The sequence below is a fragment of the Hevea brasiliensis genome, chromosome 11 (assembly GCF_030052815.1).
Source record: "Hevea brasiliensis isolate MT/VB/25A 57/8 chromosome 11, ASM3005281v1, whole genome shotgun sequence".
NCBI lineage: Eukaryota > Viridiplantae > Streptophyta > Magnoliopsida > Malpighiales > Euphorbiaceae > Hevea > Hevea brasiliensis.
This window is the reverse complement of record NC_079503.1, coordinates 10,890,550-10,911,629: the sequence shown is the minus strand read 5'-3', so window position 1 is coordinate 10,911,629 and position 21,080 is coordinate 10,890,550. Positions and strand designations below refer to the sequence as shown.

Genomic DNA, 21,080 nt, shown 5'->3' with positions numbered 1-21,080 from the left:
GTAGGCTACAATAAGGTGTGACTGGGAGGCCGAAGTCTGTAACCAATTCGGCTTTTGCAAGTCACATTGTTCGTTAAATAACAACTACGATAGTAAATATGAATTTCTTGCTAATGGTTCATTTTAAACTACATATTTTCATTAGCTGAAGCATCTGACTCACTTCAGCAAAAGCTCAGTAGCGCATACAAAACCAAAGGTTCACATTTTCAGCAGAAAGCTTAATAGCTCACAAATAAAGCCAAAAACAAAGACACAACATGAAATTGTAAACTGAATTGTTGATGATGATCTCATTGGCTAGATATAGGAACAGAATCTTCACCATTTGCTGAATCAGCTACAGGAGATCTCTTTGTTAGAGACTTTATGTCCATGTCATCTTGTGTACAACGTTGCTGAGGGTGTGATAACATAATAGACAAGTGACGCAGGAGGACTCGTAGGCCCTGCCCGGTCTCATAGATGTAACCCTCATACTCACTAACATGTTCAAGGGTGTCAACTAGTGCATCATAGACCGCCTGTGGGCAGTTGTCAGGTCCAGGCTTATCATGGAGGTACATCACATCCAAAGTGAAGAGTTTCTGGTTTATGGGCCACTGGTGGTGCGGTCGAACAGATGATCTGCAGTAGACGAGAATCTGACACAAACAGAGTTTTTGTAGCCATGTCAAATGGAATGTAAAAGCATAATGTCAGGGTTCAGAATAGTTCACAATAAGAATAAGGAATAGAAATTCATAATTTTGGAAGGAGGGGGGTTTTGGTTTGAATATCTTCTAATGCTAATTGAAATAAACTAGATTAAGTTAGAGCCATGAATATACAATACAATAACTAGATTATATGATCCTGCTTCAAATATTTCCAAAGCAGGGATGGATCCAAAAATTCTTGTCAGTGGGGGGCAATAGATAGAAATATAAATATGCATTCATACTCATATATGCAACTAATAAGCTTGTTTCAATTAGTAACAAATTAATTAATTTTAGGGATCTAAAATATGAACAATCTAAACTTTAATAAGAGAAGATTATTTACAACTCAACTCAACTCAACTAAGCGTTTATCCCAAAATTTGGAGTCAGCTATATGGATTCGCTTTCTCCACTCTAAACGATTTTGGGTTAAATCCTCAGAAATATATAATGCTTCTAGGTCATGTTGTACTACTCTCCTCCAAGTCAATTTAGGTTTACCCCTTTTTTTTCTTTCTATCCTCTAACCTAATGTGCTCTACTTGTCTAACTGGAGCCTCCGTATGTCTACGCTTCACATGACCAAATCACCTCAATCTTCCTTCTCTCAACTTATCTACAATTGGCACCACTCCTGCATTTTCTCTAATACTCTCATTACAGACTTTATCTAGTCTAGTATGGCCACTCATCCACCTTAACATTCTCATCTCTGCAACTCTTATCTTATACGCATACGACTCTTTCAGTGTCCAACACTCACTACCATATAACATAGCTGGTCCTATGGCTGTACGGTAAAATTTTCCTTTCAACTTATTAGGAATCTTACAATCACATAAAACTCCCGTGGCACGTCTCCATTTCAACCATCTGGCTTTAATCTTATGACTAACATCCTCCTCACATCCCCCATCCACTTGAAGGACTGAGCCTAGATATTTAAAGTGATTACTTTGGGACACTACAACTCCATTCAAACTAACTCATTCCCTATCATCCGTTTGGCCTTCACTGAACTTGCAATGCATGTATTCTGTTTTCGTTCTACTTAAATTAAAACCTTTGACTCTAGAGTACTTTTCCAAACCTCTAGCTTTCGATTGACTCCTTGTGTCTCATCTATCAGAACAATATCATTCGCAAACATCATGCACCAAGGAATACTCTCTTATATATGTTTCGTCAATTCATCTAAAACTAATGTAAAAAGGTAAGGGCTTATGGCTGATCTCTGGTGTAATCCAGTTGAGATCGAAAAATCTCTTGTGTCCCCTCCCACTGTACGCACAATAGTAGTTGCTCCTTCATACATATCTTTCAACACTTGTGTGTACCTAATAGATACCCTCTTTTATTCTAACACATTCCATAAGACATCTCTTGGAATACTATCATAAGCCTTCTCCAAATCAATAAAAACCATGTGTAGATCTTTCTTCACATCTCTATATTTCTCCATCAAGCTTCTAATGAGAAAGATCGCTTTCATAGTTGAACAACCAGGCATGAAACCAAATTGATTGAGAGAGATAGAAGTATCATGACGTAGTCGATGCTCCACAACTCTCTCCCACAACTTTATAGTATGACTCATGAGTTTAATTCCCCTATAATTTGAGCAACTCAGTATGTCTCCCTTATTTTTAAAAATAGGTACTAAAATACTCCTCCTCCTCCTTTCATCAGGCATTTTCTTTGAGTTTAAAATCTTATTAAATAATTTAGTTAATCATGCCACTCCCATATCTTCCAAACACTTTCACACTTCAATTTCATTGGGTTCATAGGCTTTACTCACTTTCATTCTCTTAAGTGCTTCATTTACTTCTAAACATCTAATCCTTCTAGTATAATTCACATTCTTTTCTATTATTCTATAGTCTATATTCACGCTATTACCATTTCGACTATTATTAAAGAGATCATTAAAATAATTTCTCTATCTTTCTTTAATGTCCTCATCTTTCACCAACATTTTTCCTTTTTTATCCTTAATGCACCTAACTTGATTAACATCTTGACATTTCCTTTCTCTCCGCCTTGCTAATCTATAAATATCTTTCTCCCCTTCTTTAGTTCCAAGTTTCTCATATAACTTTTCAAAGGCCCGTGCTCTTGCTTGACTAACTGCCTTTTTTGCCTCTTTCTTTGCTATCTCGTACTATTCATTTGCATCATTATTATCACATTTAGGTAATTTCTTATACCATTCCCTTTTTCTCTTCACTGCCTTTTGTACTTCCTCATTCCACCACCATCTCTCTTTTGAGGGTGGTCCATGTCCTTTAGACTCTCCAAGTACTTTTCTAGCTACTTCTCTAATCTTTGATACCATCTGTATCCACATATCATTGGCCTCCATACACAGCTTCCATACTTCGGACTCGAGAAGCTCGTTTTTGAACTTCACTTGCTTTACTCCTTTGAACTCCCACCACTTTGTTCGAGCTACACTATTTCTTCTGACCTTACTTGAATTGTTCCTAAACTTGACATCCAAGACCACCAATCGATGTTGACTTGTTAAAGCCTCTCCTGGAATGACTTTGCAATCCTTGCATAGAGCTCTATTTGTCTTCCTGGTTAAAAAGAAATCGATTTGGCTTCTATGTTGCCTACTTTTGAAAGTCACTAAATGTGACTCTTTTTATAAAGTAGGTATTTGCTAGTATTAGGTCGTATGTCATAGCAAAATCCAGGATGTTTTTTCCCTCCTCTTCCCTCCTCATTTCGACTGCCAAAACCAAAACCTCCATGAACATTCTCATAACCTTGTCTATCACTTCCTACATGTCCATTCAAATCTTCACCAATGAAAACATTCTCTTCATTCAGTATGCTTTGCATTAAATCATCCATATCTTCCAAAAACTTTTATTTACTCTCACTGTCTAGTCCTATTTGTGGGGCATAAGCACTAACTATATTTATTATTTCTCCTTTTAGTACTAGCTTTACTAGTATAATTCTATCTCCTAATCTTTTCACAGCTATTACTGCGTCTTTCAATGTCCTGTCTATGATTATACCCACTCCGTTCTTATTTCTCTCTTTTCCGGTAAACCATAATTTGTACACTGAATTACCCACTTCCTTACTTTTCTCTCCTACCTATTTAGTCTCCTGAATGCAAGCAATATTCACCCCTCTCCTTTCCAAGGTATCCACAAGCTCCATTAATTTTACTGTAAGTGATCTAACATTCCAAGTGCCAACCCTGATACTCCTCCTATCCTGCTCCTTTCTGATTGGTCTCTTTCTATGATATCTTCCGTTGTTTTCTATGTCTATCTTGTGTTCTGTTCCACTATCTGTTCTTGCCTTCAAATATGGAGCAAGGTTAGAATTTTACACAAAAAATTATTTTCTGAAAGGAAATTTGCCCCCACTGCCCCCCCCACTGAATCCACCCCTGTTCCAAAGAGATAAGAATTCATTGATTGCAATATTGAACAAGTGATTATTTTGCAGCATATGAAAGGATAGATGACATGCACATTACCTATATTTAGCCAAAAGCAACAAGAGCATGAGTGTGTGTACAGAACAATGAACACAAGAAGTACTTACCACTCTTAAAATCCGGTTTTGAGCACGTGATTTCTTTGCTTCATGAGCTGCTAAGCGAAATAAATGTGTGAGGTCTGCTTGACCACAAGATGAAGTAGCTGAGAGCCCCCTAAGAGCAGCTACTGTAGACTCAACTTCACTGCTAAACTCTTTTCGAAGCTATGATATATCAAACAAGCAACACAGGAACTTTCTTGTAAATTATAAGGTCTGTACTTCAGCTAAATAAACAAATTCCCTTGTTCCGGGAATGCCCATTCAACTTGTTGTTCACAATTCAGGAGAATTTCACATCTAATGCGAATTTAAATTTTTAAAGCATCAGAAACATGCTAAAACATTAGTGCACTTTTCCCCTTCAAGCCCAAACTAGATTAGTGGCAAGTTAGCCACATCAATTGATTAATTATCCATGACTGTAATAGAATAAATTTTTCTTATAATAAGAAGCAGAGAGAAATCGTGAATTTTCATCCAGATATCTTGAATACGTGATCAACCTGGAGCATCTATCCGCTAAAAAATAAGTGCAGAAAAATATCCTTAGCAAGAATGAAATATCTCACCCATTTCATTCAATCTCACAAAAAACAAATCATCAAACAAAGCACAGGTAATTGAGAGAGATAACCAGTACCCAAGAGGCGGATTTTGCTAGAGTGGCGAAAGCGAAGCGATGATCGGGGTTGATAGAGAGCTTGGCGTTGATGAAGAAAAGAATAGCTTGCTTGATGCACTCCAATCTGGTGAGAGGTCTCCCAGAGGGGCCTGCGGTTTTCATTTCCACAAGAGACTCTGCATCCACATCTATGCAAAACAATATGTCCTCGCAGTTGATCCTCATCGGCTTCAGCGCATATCTTCCCCTGCCTGAGCCCTCTGTTCCATCCACCGTCTCCATCCCTCTCCCTCTCTCTGGCTTCGCGAATTGCATTGGAAGAAGAGGGCTGTGATTTTTTTGGCAAAGCAAGGAAATTCGAAAAACGGTGCGTTTTAAGAATATAGGAAACGGTGAGTTTTGGCTCCCCCCTATATACAGTTTACACTCTTTACGTTTCTTGTCTCCTATCTATATCATGTTCTGCAACAGGCATTAGCTTTACCGTTTTCCTTCTTATTTGTCGCAGCTGAAACTGAGAATTTCGGAAATTGGAAGGGAAAAATGGCTTGTTTACATGATCATAGCTGTGAAGATCACGATTGCTCCTCTAATTGGTCTCTCTACAAGCACATAGACCTCTCTAAGGTAAAAATCTCTCTTTGTCTCTCTTGTTCATTAAAAGATGACCAATTTTCTTTTGTGCAATTTGTATATAATCCGGTTTCAACCTCTGATGATTTCTATATCCCCTGCTTCTTTCCGATTTCTCTCAATTTCGATTTCCAATTGCCTCTGTTGTTGTTGTGCTTGTCCCTTAGGTATCGGCTCTGAACGAAGCGGTTCGGGGAAGTGTTAAGTCAGTTTTTAAAGCTTGGGAACAGCGCCTGGACTCTTCCGGGGTATGCCTTTTCCTTCCTTTACCTAAATATTGTTACTTAATAGTGGAAGGCATCTGAAAATCCTCGTGTTGTCTTCTTTTGCCATTTCAGGAACACTTGGAAAGCAACGAGGGTGATCCTGAATTGCTTGTTTATATCCCGTGAGTGAAAAAGTCTGTGTGCCTTGTTTATTGTTATATATTTTAGATTTACACAGTATGTGATTGCTATATAGTACCATTTTATGATTATATATTTCATATAATTTTTTGGATTGATAAAACCTATCCTATGTGGTGAATTTTTGCTTCTCATTTTGTGTTGTACTAGTTTGTAGATCTCGTTGTATGATGGTTTGCAATTTGAAGAATTACAATGTCCCTTCAGGCTTCAAGTGAATGACTTGTATAGTAGGGGGTCTTTATTGTATGTTGTGTTGGCATCTAACCAGTAACCATGGCTTCCCAAATACTGTAACATACTTAGATGTGGGTGACACAATGGTGACTGCCTTGTGGGAAAAAGATTGTTTTCTGAAATTGCGTTTACTGCTTTGGAGAACTTGTTCCAGACTAAACCCATTGGCTGACTCCAAGCACTTGTTTCTGCGAGCAATCTAAATCAACTCTGCTTCTTTCCTTTCTTGTCTTTTTTGCTTTCTTTCAAATTTCAAGACATAGTTTTGGAATAACAGGATTTATACTGTTCATAAGTGTAATTTGTTTCAGGGAGCCCTCATCTTCGATAGTACAATTTGGAGGTTTTCTGTTTTCTTTTTTCTGAAAGTTCTTTTTTTATCATTTCACTGGTGTAGTTGCATGTTTTTTCCTACAAATTTTATTTATCATATCCCAGAAACTACTCTTCTGATATCTTATTTTCTATTTAATAGATTTACATCGGATGTTAAGATAAAAAGCATTTCAATTATTGGTGATGCTGATGGAACAAGCCCTTCAAAGATGAGAGTGTAAGTTCATTCTCTATATTTTGAGCAGTTTTTATCACTCTTTTGACTACTGTAGTGTGTTTAGAGGTAGCATTCCTATAAATACAAGCTTCCAACCAAGACTTCGGGTACAACATTCACAAGGCATTAGGCTAACTGGAGTTTCTGGCCTTGCCATCGTTTGGTCCTCTTCTCGAGTCATTGGATTACAGACCTCACTCTATCCCCTTCCTCAAGGACACAACTGCAAAGGGTCTTTTTTTTTTTTTCCTCTTTTTCCTTTTTCTTCTCTTCCCCTGCGTGTTAGTCATGTTTACTTGTCTCATGTAGAACAAATATAGGAGAAAGTAATATTGAATTTGATTATTGGAGTGCTGCCTTTAAATGATATTCTTTCTTGATATCTTTTCTTATAAGAGAAAAAAAACTGATATTGTTTTTTGGAATATATGTAAGGTTCACCAATCGAGATGGCATTGATTTCTCAGACGCTCATAGTATGCAAGCTGTTCAGGTATTTACACATTAGCTTGCTGGTGACTTATAGATAAATTCAGCACTTAAATATTCTTTTTTTTTTTTTTTAAGGAGTGGGATCTGGTTGAAAATTTGCAAGGAGTGCTAGAGTACCAGACAAGGTAATTATTCCCTTCAAAACAATTACAGTGCTGATCAAAGAGAGATGCAAATGGTTCGTCACAATTCCGTGGCGGCATACCATATCAAGTTGGCAATTGTATTTCTTCTTTACAATTTAGTATATGATCATCAGTTATCCCCCATTTCTAATGTAATATAAATTCTTCTAAATAGATATGCCAAATTTCAAAGTGTGTCAAGCATCACATTGCATTTCCCTGATAATTTTGGCGGTGATACAAGTCGCATACACTATATTGGCTTTAAAGGTGAAGCCACCCAGGTAATAATGTGAAAAGATCAAGTTTGGTGGTATTGTCAATCCGTGTTGTGGATGAAGTGTTGGTACCTTTAATGACACGTTTTTTCCTTGTCTATGGTTAACAGTTGAAGAGGGATGTTGTTGCAACAATTGTTTATGAACTTAGGCCCAATCCCTCAGACCACAAGTAAGTGTCAACCACTTTTTCGAATGATTTTTAGCATAGATTTCTGTTCATGGAATATTGTACTTCAATGTTTGGAAGACTTGATTAAAGGCTTAATAATGAGATGTAGTCTATGCCCAAAGTTTGTTTCTAGTGACCTCTTTACTATAGTTGTGTAGTTTCTACTCCGCGTTGTGCGTCCAGTCTGCCAATTGGTTGATGGGTCACTACAAACAGTTGGCAAACCCCTTTCATATAGGAAGTCTCGTTGGTGCATATTAAAATCTTTTTGCAACTGCGTGCCACGTCTATATTCCAGAAACGATTTCATCCTATATATGCTGTGTGCTTTATCTTATCTTTTGTTTACGGAAATGATACGTGGTGCAGGACACGCGCAGAACAGGATAGACCTTTTCAAATGTGGAATGGAGAATAAATGCTGGGTGATGTTTCTTAATAAAAAGGAATAAATCAAACTTTGTGTACATTTGATAATGTTCGAAAGCCGTTGTGGCATGGCATCTCTTACTCCCATCTCTCCTTTTCCCCTTTTCTGATAATTGCGTGCAATGTGCAGGAAGGAAAAGATATTGATATACTTGTGGCTCGGATCTTTTACTTTAGTTATTGACTAATGACGATAATCGGGTTTCTGACTGAAGAGTTTGTTGGATTAAAACTCTTTTTTTTGATATTAGAAAATGATTCAACCTCTTGTTTAGTGCGATCTTGCATAACAAAAATCCAGTTAATGCAGAATGCAAATGCAATAAGGAGTAATTTGTTATAATAAATTTTGGAGGTTTAATGTAAAAAATTAAAAAAAAAAATTCATAAATTTTGAAACTTTTTACAATTTTGGTTTATTCTCTTAATTTAATCAGTTAGGGGTAAGGGTTATATTTTTTTTTTATAATAATTATGGTATACGTTAGTTCTAATGATAAAATTAAAAGAATTGATTAAATTTGCTGAAAGTCTTGCAGTCCAAATAGTTTCATTTTTCATATTTTTAGTTCAGTTCTTAAGTGCTTCAGTCTGGGATGCCTCAATTTCAGTTCAAGTTTTACTTTTTTAGAAAATTTTTATATAATTATAAAATTAAATTGCATCTATTGAATTATTATAAATTAGATATATTAAAACTATTTTTTATTATATTAAATTATATTGTTTTAATACAAAATAATAACTATTAACTGAAGCCTCTACTGGAGTTAAATTTGTGATATTATATAAAAATAAATTTTCTTTTATTTTTTTTTTTTCTAACTGTGCGAGTTTGACTCAGGATAATGAAAAAAAAAATGGAATTTTTATTTTGTCAACCTGTGATTTGAGTAATTGATGACAATATCGTTTAGAATAACAATGGGGGTATTTGCTACCACAATGATAACAACAACGAAGTTTATTTAGCTCAACACCAATTTTATATACCACCTAGCGTGATTGCTTTGTGGTAAGTCTTAAGAGTTAGACGCGTCCAACCTCAGTTTGATTCTTTTAACTAGCATTGAAGAATAAAAATTATCTTCACTTGTAGTGAATGATTTGAATCAACTGCAGGTAGTCCATTCTTTTGACTTTTTGGAGATCCATTATGACTTAGTGGTGAGTCCTCCCTATGGGAGAGTTAATGAAATCATTTAACCGTTGATTCTGGTTTAGGGAACAATACTCAACTCAACTCAACTCAACTAAGTCTTTATCCCAAAAATTTGGGGTCGGCTATATGGATTCGCTTTTTCCACTCTGAACGATTTTGGGTTAAATCCTCAGAAATGTGTAATGCTTCTAAGTCATGCTGTACTACTCTCCTCCAAGTCAATTTAGGTCTACCCCTTTTTTTCTTTCTATCATCTAGCCTAATGTGCTCTACTTGTCTAACTGGAGCCTCCGTATGTCTACGCTTCACATGACCAAACCACCTCAATCTCCCTTCTCTCAACTTATCTTCAATTGGCACCACTCCTACCTTTTCTCTAATACTTTCATTACGGACTTTATCTAGTCTAGTATGACCACTCATCCACCTTAACATTCTCATCTCTGCAACTCTTATCTTAGATGCATACGACTCTTTCAGTGCCCAACACTCACTACCATATAGCATAGCCGGTCGTATGGCTGTACGGTAAAATTTTCCTTTTAATTTATTGGGAATCTTACGATCACATAAAACTCCCGTGGCACGTCTCCACAATGACCATCATAAATCTAAGTCGAATTTATTATATGTTATTTATAATGAATATTGTCAATAATTTATTTTAGTAGTGTGCTTTAATACTATATGTAACACCCAACTCAAGTGCATAATATTATTCACTTTAACCTCATAAATTTACCCTAAAGCCTGGTCATTGTTGAGACATAAAAGTGTGCTATACAATAAGGAATGTCACATTCTTATGAATGTTTTTCTGTTTCCAACTCTTTTCAATGTGAAATGTTTCATTCATGTTCCCATATTTGATCTTAGGTATGCACCATATCATTCTCTCATGAATCTGCAAAATTCTACGTATATCATAAAATTTTAAAAATATTAAATTTAAATTTGATGGATATACTTATAAAAATTTTATTGTAAGTGTTTTTTTATTAATTCGAATAATAACCAAATCACTAAATAAAATTTGAGAATCTGCTTACTTGTAGAAAATAATTTTTTATTTTTTAATTTTTAAGAAATTCATATTTAATTTTTACATAAGTTACAACTGAAGTATCCTCACTCGTAAAATAGGATCCTGCGATTCTAAGGTTTATAATAATTATTTAATTTTATAGTATAATTTTTATTATAAAAAGTAATTATTTTTTTTAAAATTTTTTATTAAAAAAAGTATAAAACTAACTTAAAATTGTGTCTTTAAATGTTAATAAAATTTTAAAAATTTTTTACTTAATAAATTGATGACTTTATGTTTTATTTTTTTAAAAAAAGTTTTTAAAAAATAATTAGATAAATTATTATTTAATCCATTGATTATATTAAAATTAATGTCTTAATAATCGTATTTTTAGAAATAACTGATTTAGTATCTCATATTTAATTTTATTGATTATTTGGCGTCTCAATTTATTATTGTTAATTTAACTCTTAATTAAGAGATTCAAATGTGGTTAATGAAAAAAGGAATGATAAAAATTCAGAGACCAAATATATGACGTAATTAAAATTTAAATATTAATTAATTTATTTTTAAAATATAATAATTAAATAATTAATTTGACTATAATACGGGTTGAATAATTTTTTTTTTTCCAAAAATTATTTCAGTTCTACAAGCAAACAGGCCGAGAATTTTTCCACTTCCCGCACGGACATCTGAGGTTATCTAGTATTCAATTTCTAATATCTAACGGGCGTGGCGACAGGATCCGGGTTGGAGTCTCCATTCCCCAAATTCCACTGCTAAAAAATAATATCTGGGGGGGCGCGGTTCACTCTTTTCAAGCAACTCTAGGGTTTAAGCTCTTTTTCTCTGGAGCTTCCTTACACAGATACTGTTTCCCAATCTTCCAGATTAAAGGAAGAAAATTTTCTCTGGTAAACCTCTCTCTCCCATACTTTGATATCCATTTCCTTTTCATTTATCGATCGCTTTTTTTTTTTTTTTTTTTCTTTTGAATTATGCCCACTTTTTAATTTCTTTCACTCAAAAGCTTGTTGCTTGATTTTATATTTTTATTGAATAAGATTCTTGTATTTATAGTAAATAAAAAAATTTATTTTTCTTATTTTAGTTCTTATATTATGTCATCTGAAACTGTTGGAACTTTGTCCAGTGTAATATTTGAAGCGAGAATGCAGGCTTGCACTGGAGCTGCAGTGATGGGTTCTTTACAGCAGCCCCTTTGGACCAAGGGATCATCCTTCCCTCCAAAAAGGTTCAGTGTTACTGGGTTTCCACATCAGATTGAGGTCAATTCGTTGACGCCTTGTAGATATTTTAGTATTAAAGGTAGCTTGGTCACTGGGAGGCCACCCTCTTCTGTGTCTGTCCCTGTGCCTGAAAGTGCAGGTAACTGGGCTCTGCTTCAATTCTCGTGGTGTCTCTTTTTTCTTCTAATCAACGATGATCATGTATTTAATTTCTTTTCCTGTACCTTATTTTGATTCTAATTGTATCTTCTGCCTTGTAACCGTGGAGAATTATACTAGCCTGACACTTTTTCAATGCAAATTTTCATTACAATGTATAGGTGAAAGGAGCAGCTTTATAGACTATGGCCTCAGTGAAGCGGATCCTGAGGTGTGTGAAATTATTAACAAGGAAAAGAATAGGCAGTTCAAAAGCCTTGAGCTTATTGCCTCTGAGAATTTTACATCCCGAGCGGTGATGGAAGCAGTTGGCTCATGCCTCACAAACAAGTATTCTGAAGGATTGCCTGGTAAAAGGTAAACATGTGTTGTGTTGTTTTTTTAATTGTAATTGTAATTGTATATGGCTAACAATCTTATTTTAAATATCAGATACTACGGTGGAAATGAGTATATTGATGAGCTTGAGATCCTTTGTCAAGAAAGGGCTTTGGCTGCATTCCACTTAGATGGCAAGAAGTGGGGTGTTAATGTCCAACCATTGTCTGGTTCTCCTGCTAATTTTGAGGTTTATACTGCACTTCTTAAACCACATGACAGGATAATGGTACAATATTGTCTTCTTTACTCTCTTTATTCAATTTCATTATTAATGTGGTGGTTTCAGAATGCAGAAATCCTCATTTTTTTACGTGTGCTAACTTAGGGTTTGGACTTACCTCATGGAGGACATTTGTCTCACGGGTTTATGACTCCTAAAAGACGAGTATCTGGCACATCAATTTATTTTGAGTCTATGCCATATCGACTTGATGAATCTACAGGTCATTTATTTCTAAGTCAGATTAGGAATGGTTGCTCATATTTGCTGAATGGTTTGTTAATAATTTCCTTGACCTTTCCTACAGGCCTGGTTGATTATGATATGCTTGAGAAAACAGCTACCCTCTTCCGACCCAAGCTAATTATTGCTGGTGCTAGTGCATATCCTCGAGATTTTGATTATCCTCGCATGAGGAAGGTAAGGGGTTACAATGTAGTTAGTTAATTTTCTTTTGCTTTATTATTTATTTATTTATTTATTTATTTATTTGTACTTTTCCTTTCTTTAGCAACTAACTAATTATGATCAATATCTATTGGAAGATTGCTGATGCTGTTGGTGCTTTTCTCATGATGGACATGGCTCACATAAGTGGACTTGTTGCTGCTTCTGTAGTTACTGACCCCTTTGAGTATTGTGATATTGTGACAACAACTACGCACAAGGTAGGCTAAAAAACAATGTTAGAAGGGTTTTCTTTACATGGTATTACTGTCTGTGTCTGAGTCTGCTCATGCATAATATATAGCATGAAATGTAGACTGCTATATTTCGTTTAGATACTAATTTGAGGGTGATGTGCTTGTGAAATAGTGTTGCCAATAGATTCCAAGTACCATATTACCTGTCCAAACTTTCTAGTTTTCTGTGCTATGACCTGCACATGGAAAACCTGATATATTCACACTTTTCTTTATAGTCTCTACGGGGTCCTCGAGGTGGCATGATCTTCTTCAGAAAGGATCCTGTTCTTGGAGTTGATTTGGAATCTGCCATCAATAATGCTGTTTTCCCAGGCCTACAGGTTAGTTGCTAATTCATGTCACAATTTCATTGAGTTTCATTTGCATCTGTGGAGTTCCACCTAAATGCACTTGAGTTCTGAAAAACTATATTTAAATTCTTGCAGGGTGGTCCTCATAACCACACAATTGGGGGACTAGCAGTTTGCTTGAAGCATGCACAATCCCCGGAATTTAAAAGTTATCAGAAGCAGGTAGTGTACAGTAGTGATTAAGCTTGGTTTGAGTTGCATCCTAATCCATCTAATTTTAGTTAGTTTCTGTGTTTTATAGGTCATCTCCAACTGTAGAGCTCTTGCAAACCGATTGGTTGAACTTGGATATAGACTGGTTTCTGGTGGAAGTGATAATCACCTGGTTCTTGTAGACTTGAGGCCACTGGTAAGTTTCTTGCTTCTTTGTTGTTTCTCTGCCTGCTGTTATGATTGAATTACTATTTCAAAGTGTAAAATCTAGATACACAGAATGATCAAATGAAATTATCCAATTTTCAAAAGAATTCTCACTGCAGAAATGATTCAACGGTGTAGTTAGATTTACTCTGATATTCTAATGGTTCAGATTTATCTATATGTGCACTGAATCTTATAAGACAGTTTTTCCCAATATTTTATGACTTGATTACTATTTTGAATGCTTAGCTATGATATCATGGATCAAAGTGTTCTATGCATCGTATATTCTTCAATTTAGTTACTCGATAACAATCAACAACCTGCATCAACAGGGCATTGATGGAGCTCGGGTGGAAAAAATTCTTGACTTGGCATCCATTACCCTCAACAAGAACTCAGTGCCTGGTGTGCTTCATTCTCCACCCTTTTTTTGTGTTTCATTTCCCTCACCTATACCACCATCCCTATGCTTATTCCTTCTAATATTGAATTATGTAGGAGATAAGAGTGCCCTAGTTCCGGGTGGCATTCGCATTGGATCACCTGCTATGACTACCAGAGGATTCACAGAGAAAGAATTTGTAGCGACTGCTGATTATATTCATGAGGGTGTGCAAATAACAATTGAAGCTAAGAAATCAGTGTCAGGATCAAAGCTTCAAGATTTCTTGAAATTTGTTGCATCCCCTGATTTCTCTTTGAAGGATAGAGTGTCAGATCTCCAGACAAGAGTTGAAGCTCTTACAACTCAATTCCCAATACCTGGTGTATGAGCATCATGGCCGGACTATATAGGTTGCTGTTATGATGCATGCAGTGTGATTTACTATGTTATGTTTAAGCTTATAGTCAACAAATTCTGCCGATAACACAAAGGAGAGTAAACAGCATTCTAGTCGCACCACTTGTTTAAGGAATGATGGGAAAGGGTAACAATATTACCATAAGTTTTGATGGCATGCTCTTTTTCTTAAGATTCTTAACTGATATTTTTTTTCTTTTTAATCTGGGATAAGGCAATGCGGTTCTTGTTAGATTCATTTAAGTCGAATGAGTAATCATTGTTTCAAATTCTCATGCAGAGTTACAAAAATAAAGTTTTTTCGCTAGCTGTGACCCTGCGGACCTGTCTCATGGTACGAGTACAGAAAAGGTCATGAGAGGCAGTTTTTACTAGGCCACAACCCTTCAGCATGCACCTTTCAGGGCAAGAAAGACCTGTATTTAGGGTCAGAATATTCCTTTCCAGTCTCGCAATGCAAATTAAACCTGTTCTTGCTGCAAATTGTTCAGTCTCAAATGTGTGATATTAGGCTGGACATAGTATACAGCAAATATCCTAAGATATAATCTGATTCCCTGATTGAGAATGGTATCAATGATCATGAAAATAGATTTCAAGATAAATGCCTTCTGTTAATCATCCAGTCAGAGTTGGTTAACCATCTAAAACATAAAGGGAAATTAGCTGAACCTCATGAAGAATATGTAAATTTTAATGATGATAAGAAGTAACAAAAAATTAAGAGAAACAAATTCTCTAGAAAAATTAATTATCAAAATTTTATTTAATTCTCAATAATGATCATAATAATCAGATCTGAATATGTGGAGATTTTCTAAAATCCTAATCACAGTAGGATTAGGAACCTAATTTCAATTGTAATTAGAAATATTAAATAAAATAATTTTTTTAAAATAATTAAAATACTATCTCCTAAATAATAATAGTAATAGAATTCCCAAGTAATGTAAATACTATTAATATTTCCTAAATAATATTTAAACTTACTAACTTTACATGGAATGTAATTTTCAAATTATATTTTTTAATACTGCATTATTCTCCCTAAATTGGAGTTTATTGGAGAAAACTCGACCTTAAATATTGAAATGTGGAAGAATTATGAATTAAATTCAAAGAATAATAAACTGTGTCTAATTGGATGGTAGCAACGAGCTTGAAATAAAGAACTTAATGCTTTCCTTTGAATCCTTGAAAACATCCGAATATAGAAAATTAACAACAGCTTTAATAGAAGAAATCTTTAATTTAGTAGGAAAGAACTGACTTGATTTTCTTCAATTTTCATTGAAGTCTCTAAAATCTCCACCACTTGCTTAAATTTTTCTTGCTATACTTTATCAGCTCCTTGCTTTAGAATGGATTGCTCAAAGTTTCTAATTTAGACTTGTCAACTTAGATTTCAATATGCTCAACAACCAGAGCTGAAGGCATAACAACTAAAGCTCTTAATTTTGGGTTCTTAATTATTTCTCAATTATAATTAATATACAGTATATATTATATTTTTAACTAGTTATTAATTATGTAATTTTTAATTATAAAGTGTATATATAATATTTAAGAAGTTAAACCTATTATATAAATAATAGTAAAAGTATATGATATAATATGTTTTTAATTATTTTTTAATTATATAATTTTTAATTATAAGGTGCATATATAATTAAAAATTAAACAGATTATAAAATATATTAATACACTTATAATTAAAAGATATAAGGTGCTTTAATATATTAATAATTAAAATTATTAATAATAAACGAAAAATAAAAAGTAATATTAAGTGTTATATATATATATATATATATATATATATATATATATATATATATATATATATATATATATATTACTATCTTAATAGCATATAAATATATAATTATATTAAAAATAAAACTAAAATCAAAATATAAAAATGATATTTTTTTAATGTGATTAAGAACTAAATAACTGTTAAAAAAAACTATATTCCATTCAAAATGAAATAAATTTCTATTTTTAGAAAATCAACATAAATTTAAATAAAAACATAGCATTAAGAAATTATATTGTGATAACAAGTTCTATAGTGATAAACTGATAATTATTATATTTCATTTCAATACATTCCATTTTCTCACAAACATAGAGAACAAAACCCACGAAAATTAACTCAAACAAGTGTCATTATAGCATCCTCCTATTAATAATAGTGACCAATGGAACTCCAATTAAACACCTTTCTTGTGGGGATAATAATTATTTTCAAACTCAATTTTTCACTTTGATTCCAATATTATGCTGAGTGAAGATGGATAATATATTATTATTTTTTTATCAAAAAGTAATTTATTTTATGTATTTAAATAGTTCAAAAACCCAAAAAAAAAAACCATAATCACCAAGCTTTGCGGAGATAATATAAGTTCAAAATACAAAAGAGAAGATTGAATTATATACAACTGACAATGGCAAAAACGATTACGTAACAATGTTATTGTGAAATGAAACAACAGTGAGTTTCAAGAATCTTCATTCGGCCAAAAAAATTCAATATTGGCTCTACACCGCAGATGGGTTGCCATGTACTGATAGAGACAATATTTAAGATTGAAAGTCAATGATGTTTACAATATTTAGGCCTAAACGTTTGAAGTATTTTATTTACAAATTGGATTTCTTTAAATTTATTTTTAATTACCTAAAAGAAAATTTAAAAATATAGAGAATTAATTTTTTAATTTAGGTGGGTTAATAAAAAGTTTTTTAATTATTAAAATATTAGTTTATTAAATTTTTTATTTAATTAAATCAATAAAAAATATCAATAAATGATAGACACAATATTTAGATAAAAAAGAGTAATGATAAAGGAAACATTTAGAATTTATATGTCTTACTTAAAGGAAATTTAAAGATATGAATTACTAATTTTTTAATTTAATTAGGTCAATAAAATAAAATTTTAAATTATTAAAATATTAGTTAATTAAATTTTTTGTTTAATCAGCTAATAAAAAAAGTAACTTTTTAAAATTTTGTTAGAAATTTTTTAAAGTTAAATATGATAGCCCATTAAAAATATACCTATATTTAACCTACTGTAAATTAAAAATTAAAATTTTAAAATAGATGCAGCCGCCTTTTTCGTGTTGAAAAGAAGGTAGCATTTACATGCAGGTGTCTTATATATTTTACTCTATTCGAATATTTTTTAATTCTTTTATTACTTAAAAAAAATTTAAAAATCCGAATTATTAATTTTTCAATTTAATTGAGATAATAAAAAATAAATTTTAAAATTATTAGAAAATAAACTCATTAATTTTTAAATTAGGCCACCTAAAAAAAATCAATTTTTATAAAATTAAATTAAAATTTAATAAATTTTATTAAAAAATTAAAATTCAATAATTATTATAAAAATATTTATAGAATTAAGTATTGCGCTAATAATTCCCGACCACATACCTTAGAATTTCAAACCCAAAAATCTGCAAATTCCAGCTATACAGCGAAACAAATTACTTAGACTAGTGAAACTCTTTTTTTTTTTTTTTTAAGAACTAGATCAGTGAAACTCTTCTTTGTATAATAGTTTCGACAGAATCTTAACCCTTTATTTTAATCCTTAATTGTGCAAGATAAATGAAGATAAATTAAACAAGAAAAAAAATAAAAAAATAAAATAAAATAATATTAATTTACTTCATATTGTTTAAATAAATTATTAGAATATGAAAGAAATATACTTTTTTTTAAAGAAAAGAGGGCAAATAAGTATTAGAATCTCTTTTTTTTTCTTATATCTATTATATTATAAATATAGAAGTATTTTAACATAAATAACATTCATTTCTCTTTATTTTTCATTAATTTAGAAGAAATATCACGACCCAAACTATGGGTCGGATCGACACTAAGACTTGGATCAGCATAAAGCCTTCAAACCCCGTAATAAGCCTAACTATTCTCTAGTACAACCATAAAACCCATATTTTGAGCTCATTTTAAAGAAAACAATTGGATAAAGTCCAGCTATAACCTGGACCATCCAACGATGAGTTCTTAACTCATCTGACCTGTAATCACAAAATGTATTCTTTTGGGGAGCTTAGCTCACCCTCACAATCCTCAATCAATCAATTTAATCAAATGCGAGTGAAGACCCTTATTTTGTGATGAGAATGTGCATTGAGGCTGTGAAAAACCCGATAATGAAAAATTATTTGACTTTAAGATGTAATTGAAGGCATAGAACTGAATTATTAATTTCGTAGCATGATTTTGAAAAATAATAATAATAATAATAATATTTTTTTTTAGGAAATTAATTTAATTAAATTTAAATAAAAATTTGTTTTGTTTAAATTTAATATGGGTAGTTCTTAAATGGATATAATTAAGTTTAATTAAGCCCCATTGACTTAAGAAAGTCTAGTTGGAAATTTTAAATATGACATATTTAATTTATTTTTTTGAAAATTAAAATAAGAAAATATCTTTTTTTCTATCCCTCTCCCACACAAACTCTCTCTCCCCCTTGGCCCCACTCTCTTCCTCACTCCTTATTGGTTGAAACACCTCACCCATACTTCAGTCTCACCCAAATTCCCCAATCCTATTTGTTTAAATTATCTAAAACTTATCACTCTAGGATCCCAAACCCTACCACACATCTTTCCCTCTCCCATACAAACTCTCTCTCCCACTCGGCCCCACTCTCTTTCTCACTCCCTATTGGTGCCACCCCCTCTCCCTCTCTTCCTATTGGTTTAAACACCACAATCATATCCTAGTCTCACTCAAATTCTGCAACCCCAGTTGTTTAAGTTATTTGAACCTTATCACCCTAAGACTCCAAACTCTATCACACCTCTCTCTCAAAGCCTTATAAATACCCTAGTGGAAAAGGGAGAAAAAAAGGAGATTCAGAAAATTCAGAACTCTTTAGAGATATTTTAGAGCTATAGGAGATTTAGAGAGATATTCAAAACTCTTTTAGTTCTTTTCTTTTCTTCAAGAAGATTTTCTTACAAGATTTTTCCTCAAGGTTAGTTTTTGTCATTTTCTTTTTAAGATTTATGCCCTGTAATATTTAATTCTATACTCATTGTTTTTTAATTTAGCTTACATGTTCATGTAGATTATGTAATCATATTTAATTTTAGGAGATACACAACTCTACATATACTCAGTTTTTTATCTCTCATATTTTTATTATTTTTTATTATCTTCTGAATCTGTAAAAATTTTAGAAAAATTATATTCATATTCTAAACAAAATTTTATTAATTTTAGGATCAAGAATCACTAAAAAGGCTTTTATATTTTGTAAGTTATGGCTGTTTGAATTTAGGGTTCCTGTAAAACCTAATTTATAAAATACCTGACTTGTGAAGCCCATATCTCTCTTGTTTGTTAATATTTTTGTGTGAATCTAGTATCTAAAATTAGTTCAAAATCTTGTGAATCTTTTTCAATTGGTTTTGCATTCATATCTATTGTGGTTGACGAGTTATGAATTTTACAAAAAAATAGTGCGATTCTGTCACTGTAAAAAGTTACGATTTGTGTAGACCATTCGGCTAGGGTTTTGTTTGGTTTATAAATTTTATGATCTTGTATGATGTTTTAGCTATCTTATGTAATTTTTTCATGATTTTTAGGCATGTCTAACTATTTTTCAAAAATCGGATTTCTTACTACTATCCATTTGCCAAAATCTGAAATTTGTATGTTTATGTAAGTTCTTGTGTGTTCTTAGGTTCTAATTGATATTTGATCTATTTTTCTGTGTTCTTTTAATTCAAGAGGTGTTATGAAGTATTTGGATCATGTTAGAAGACTTAGACCATTAGGTAGTTGTAACTGATTAGGAATTTTAACCCCTTTAGGAGATTAGAGTTAGAATTCAATGTGAATTGTTATTTGCATTTTTTTATTTTTTTTTTATTTTCTTTAGTTTCTTTTTTTTATTACAAACAAAATTGGCAAGTAGCCCTAAGGTAAGTACTAAAGAGGGCATTTGTGTGGAGCTTACATTGAGCTAAACGGGAGTAAGACAGGGATATCATTGCCATACAAGAAGAAAATACCTTTTTTTAAGGGTAGCTTGCCTCAATGGCAACTGCAATTACAATAAGTAAGTAGCCCTAAATTTCTAAAATAATTGTTGGTGTGAAAATATAGTAATAATAAGATTTTTATTTGGTAAATTAAAATTAACTTTGTTTTTAATTTAACGGACTTTTATATGTAATTAATTTAAATAAATACCTGGTAAATTAAAATTAATCTTGTTTATAAATTAAATTAACTTTGGTATGTAAATAAATATCATTTAATACTTGGTAATTATAAAATAAATTTGCATGTTAGAAATGTTTATTAGATTGTGATTGTTTGGGCCTTATGCGATATTAGAATAAATTACACATATA

General features: G+C 32.4%; 3 protein-coding genes across 4 annotated transcripts; 2 read left to right on the top strand and 1 right to left on the bottom strand.

Annotated features, from left to right (window-relative positions):
• Positions 1-117: 117 nt before the first annotated feature.
• On the bottom strand, positions 118-5,258 carry LOC110644797 (uncharacterized). The gene is made up of 3 exons (XM_021797736.2): positions 4,915-5,258; positions 4,278-4,436; positions 118-644 (listed from the first exon to the last, which is right to left on the bottom strand). The coding sequence occupies exons 1-3, from the start codon at positions 5,209-5,211 to the stop codon at positions 294-296; spliced, it is 807 nt and encodes a 268-aa protein (XP_021653428.2). The 5' UTR covers positions 5,212-5,258; the 3' UTR covers positions 118-293.
• Positions 5,259-5,339: 81 nt separating this feature from the next.
• Positions 5,340-8,436, top strand: LOC110644798 (uncharacterized). Its single transcript, XM_021797739.2, has 9 exons — positions 5,340-5,523; positions 5,697-5,777; positions 5,868-5,917; positions 6,649-6,726; positions 7,162-7,219; positions 7,294-7,343; positions 7,519-7,627; positions 7,732-7,793; positions 8,163-8,436. The coding sequence occupies exons 1-9, from the start codon at positions 5,440-5,442 to the stop codon at positions 8,209-8,211; spliced, it is 621 nt and encodes a 206-aa protein (XP_021653431.2). The 5' UTR covers positions 5,340-5,439; the 3' UTR covers positions 8,212-8,436.
• Positions 8,437-11,063: 2,627 nt separating this feature from the next.
• LOC110644800 (serine hydroxymethyltransferase 3, chloroplastic) lies at positions 11,064-15,257 on the top strand. 2 transcript variants are annotated; one of them, XR_002492892.2, is made up of 13 exons: positions 11,064-11,334; positions 11,574-11,809; positions 11,991-12,186; positions 12,262-12,436; positions 12,536-12,653; positions 12,738-12,850; positions 12,976-13,098; positions 13,353-13,457; positions 13,563-13,649; positions 13,729-13,836; positions 14,183-14,255; positions 14,349-14,779; positions 14,933-15,257. XR_002492892.2 is itself a non-coding variant. In XM_021797743.2 (12 exons), exons 2-12 carry the CDS (start codon positions 11,593-11,595, stop codon positions 14,621-14,623), a joined length of 1,590 nt encoding a protein of 529 aa, XP_021653435.2. In that variant the 5' UTR covers positions 11,064-11,334; positions 11,574-11,592; the 3' UTR covers positions 14,624-14,809. The 2 variants fall into 2 exon arrangements, 1 of the variants encoding a protein (XP_021653435.2); XM_021797743.2 differs by lacking the exon at positions 14,933-15,257 and having other exon boundaries at positions 14,349-14,809.
• Positions 15,258-21,080: the final 5,823 nt, after the last annotated feature.

What these genes read in the sequence shown, in the direction of transcription:
- LOC110644797 (XM_021797736.2), bottom strand. Translation starts at nt 5,211, where the DNA reads ATGCAATTCGCGAAGCCAGAGAGAGGGAGAGGGATGGAGACGGTGGAT. An exon ending in TAGCAAAATCCGCCTCTTGG is followed by an intron (nt 4,437 to 4,914) that starts GTACTGGTTATC and finishes GATATATCATAG; the next exon opens with CTTCGAAAAGAGTTTAGCAG. An exon ending in AAAACCGGATTTTAAGAGTG is followed by an intron (nt 645 to 4,277) that starts GTAAGTACTTCT and finishes TGTTTGTGTCAG; the next exon opens with ATTCTCGTCTACTGCAGATC.
- LOC110644798 (XM_021797739.2), top strand. Translation starts at nt 5,440, where the DNA reads ATGGCTTGTTTACATGATCATAGCTGTGAAGATCACGATTGCTCCTCT. An exon ending in TTAAAGGTGAAGCCACCCAG is followed by an intron (nt 7,628 to 7,731) that starts GTAATAATGTGA and finishes TATGGTTAACAG; the next exon opens with TTGAAGAGGGATGTTGTTGC. An exon ending in CCCAATCCCTCAGACCACAA is followed by an intron (nt 7,794 to 8,162) that starts GTAAGTGTCAAC and finishes TACGTGGTGCAG; the next exon opens with GACACGCGCAGAACAGGATA.
- LOC110644800 (XM_021797743.2), top strand. Translation starts at nt 11,593, where the DNA reads ATGCAGGCTTGCACTGGAGCTGCAGTGATGGGTTCTTTACAGCAGCCC. An exon ending in AACCACATGACAGGATAATG is followed by an intron (nt 12,437 to 12,535) that starts GTACAATATTGT and finishes GTGCTAACTTAG; the next exon opens with GGTTTGGACTTACCTCATGG. An exon ending in TTGTAGACTTGAGGCCACTG is followed by an intron (nt 13,837 to 14,182) that starts GTAAGTTTCTTG and finishes CTGCATCAACAG; the next exon opens with GGCATTGATGGAGCTCGGGT.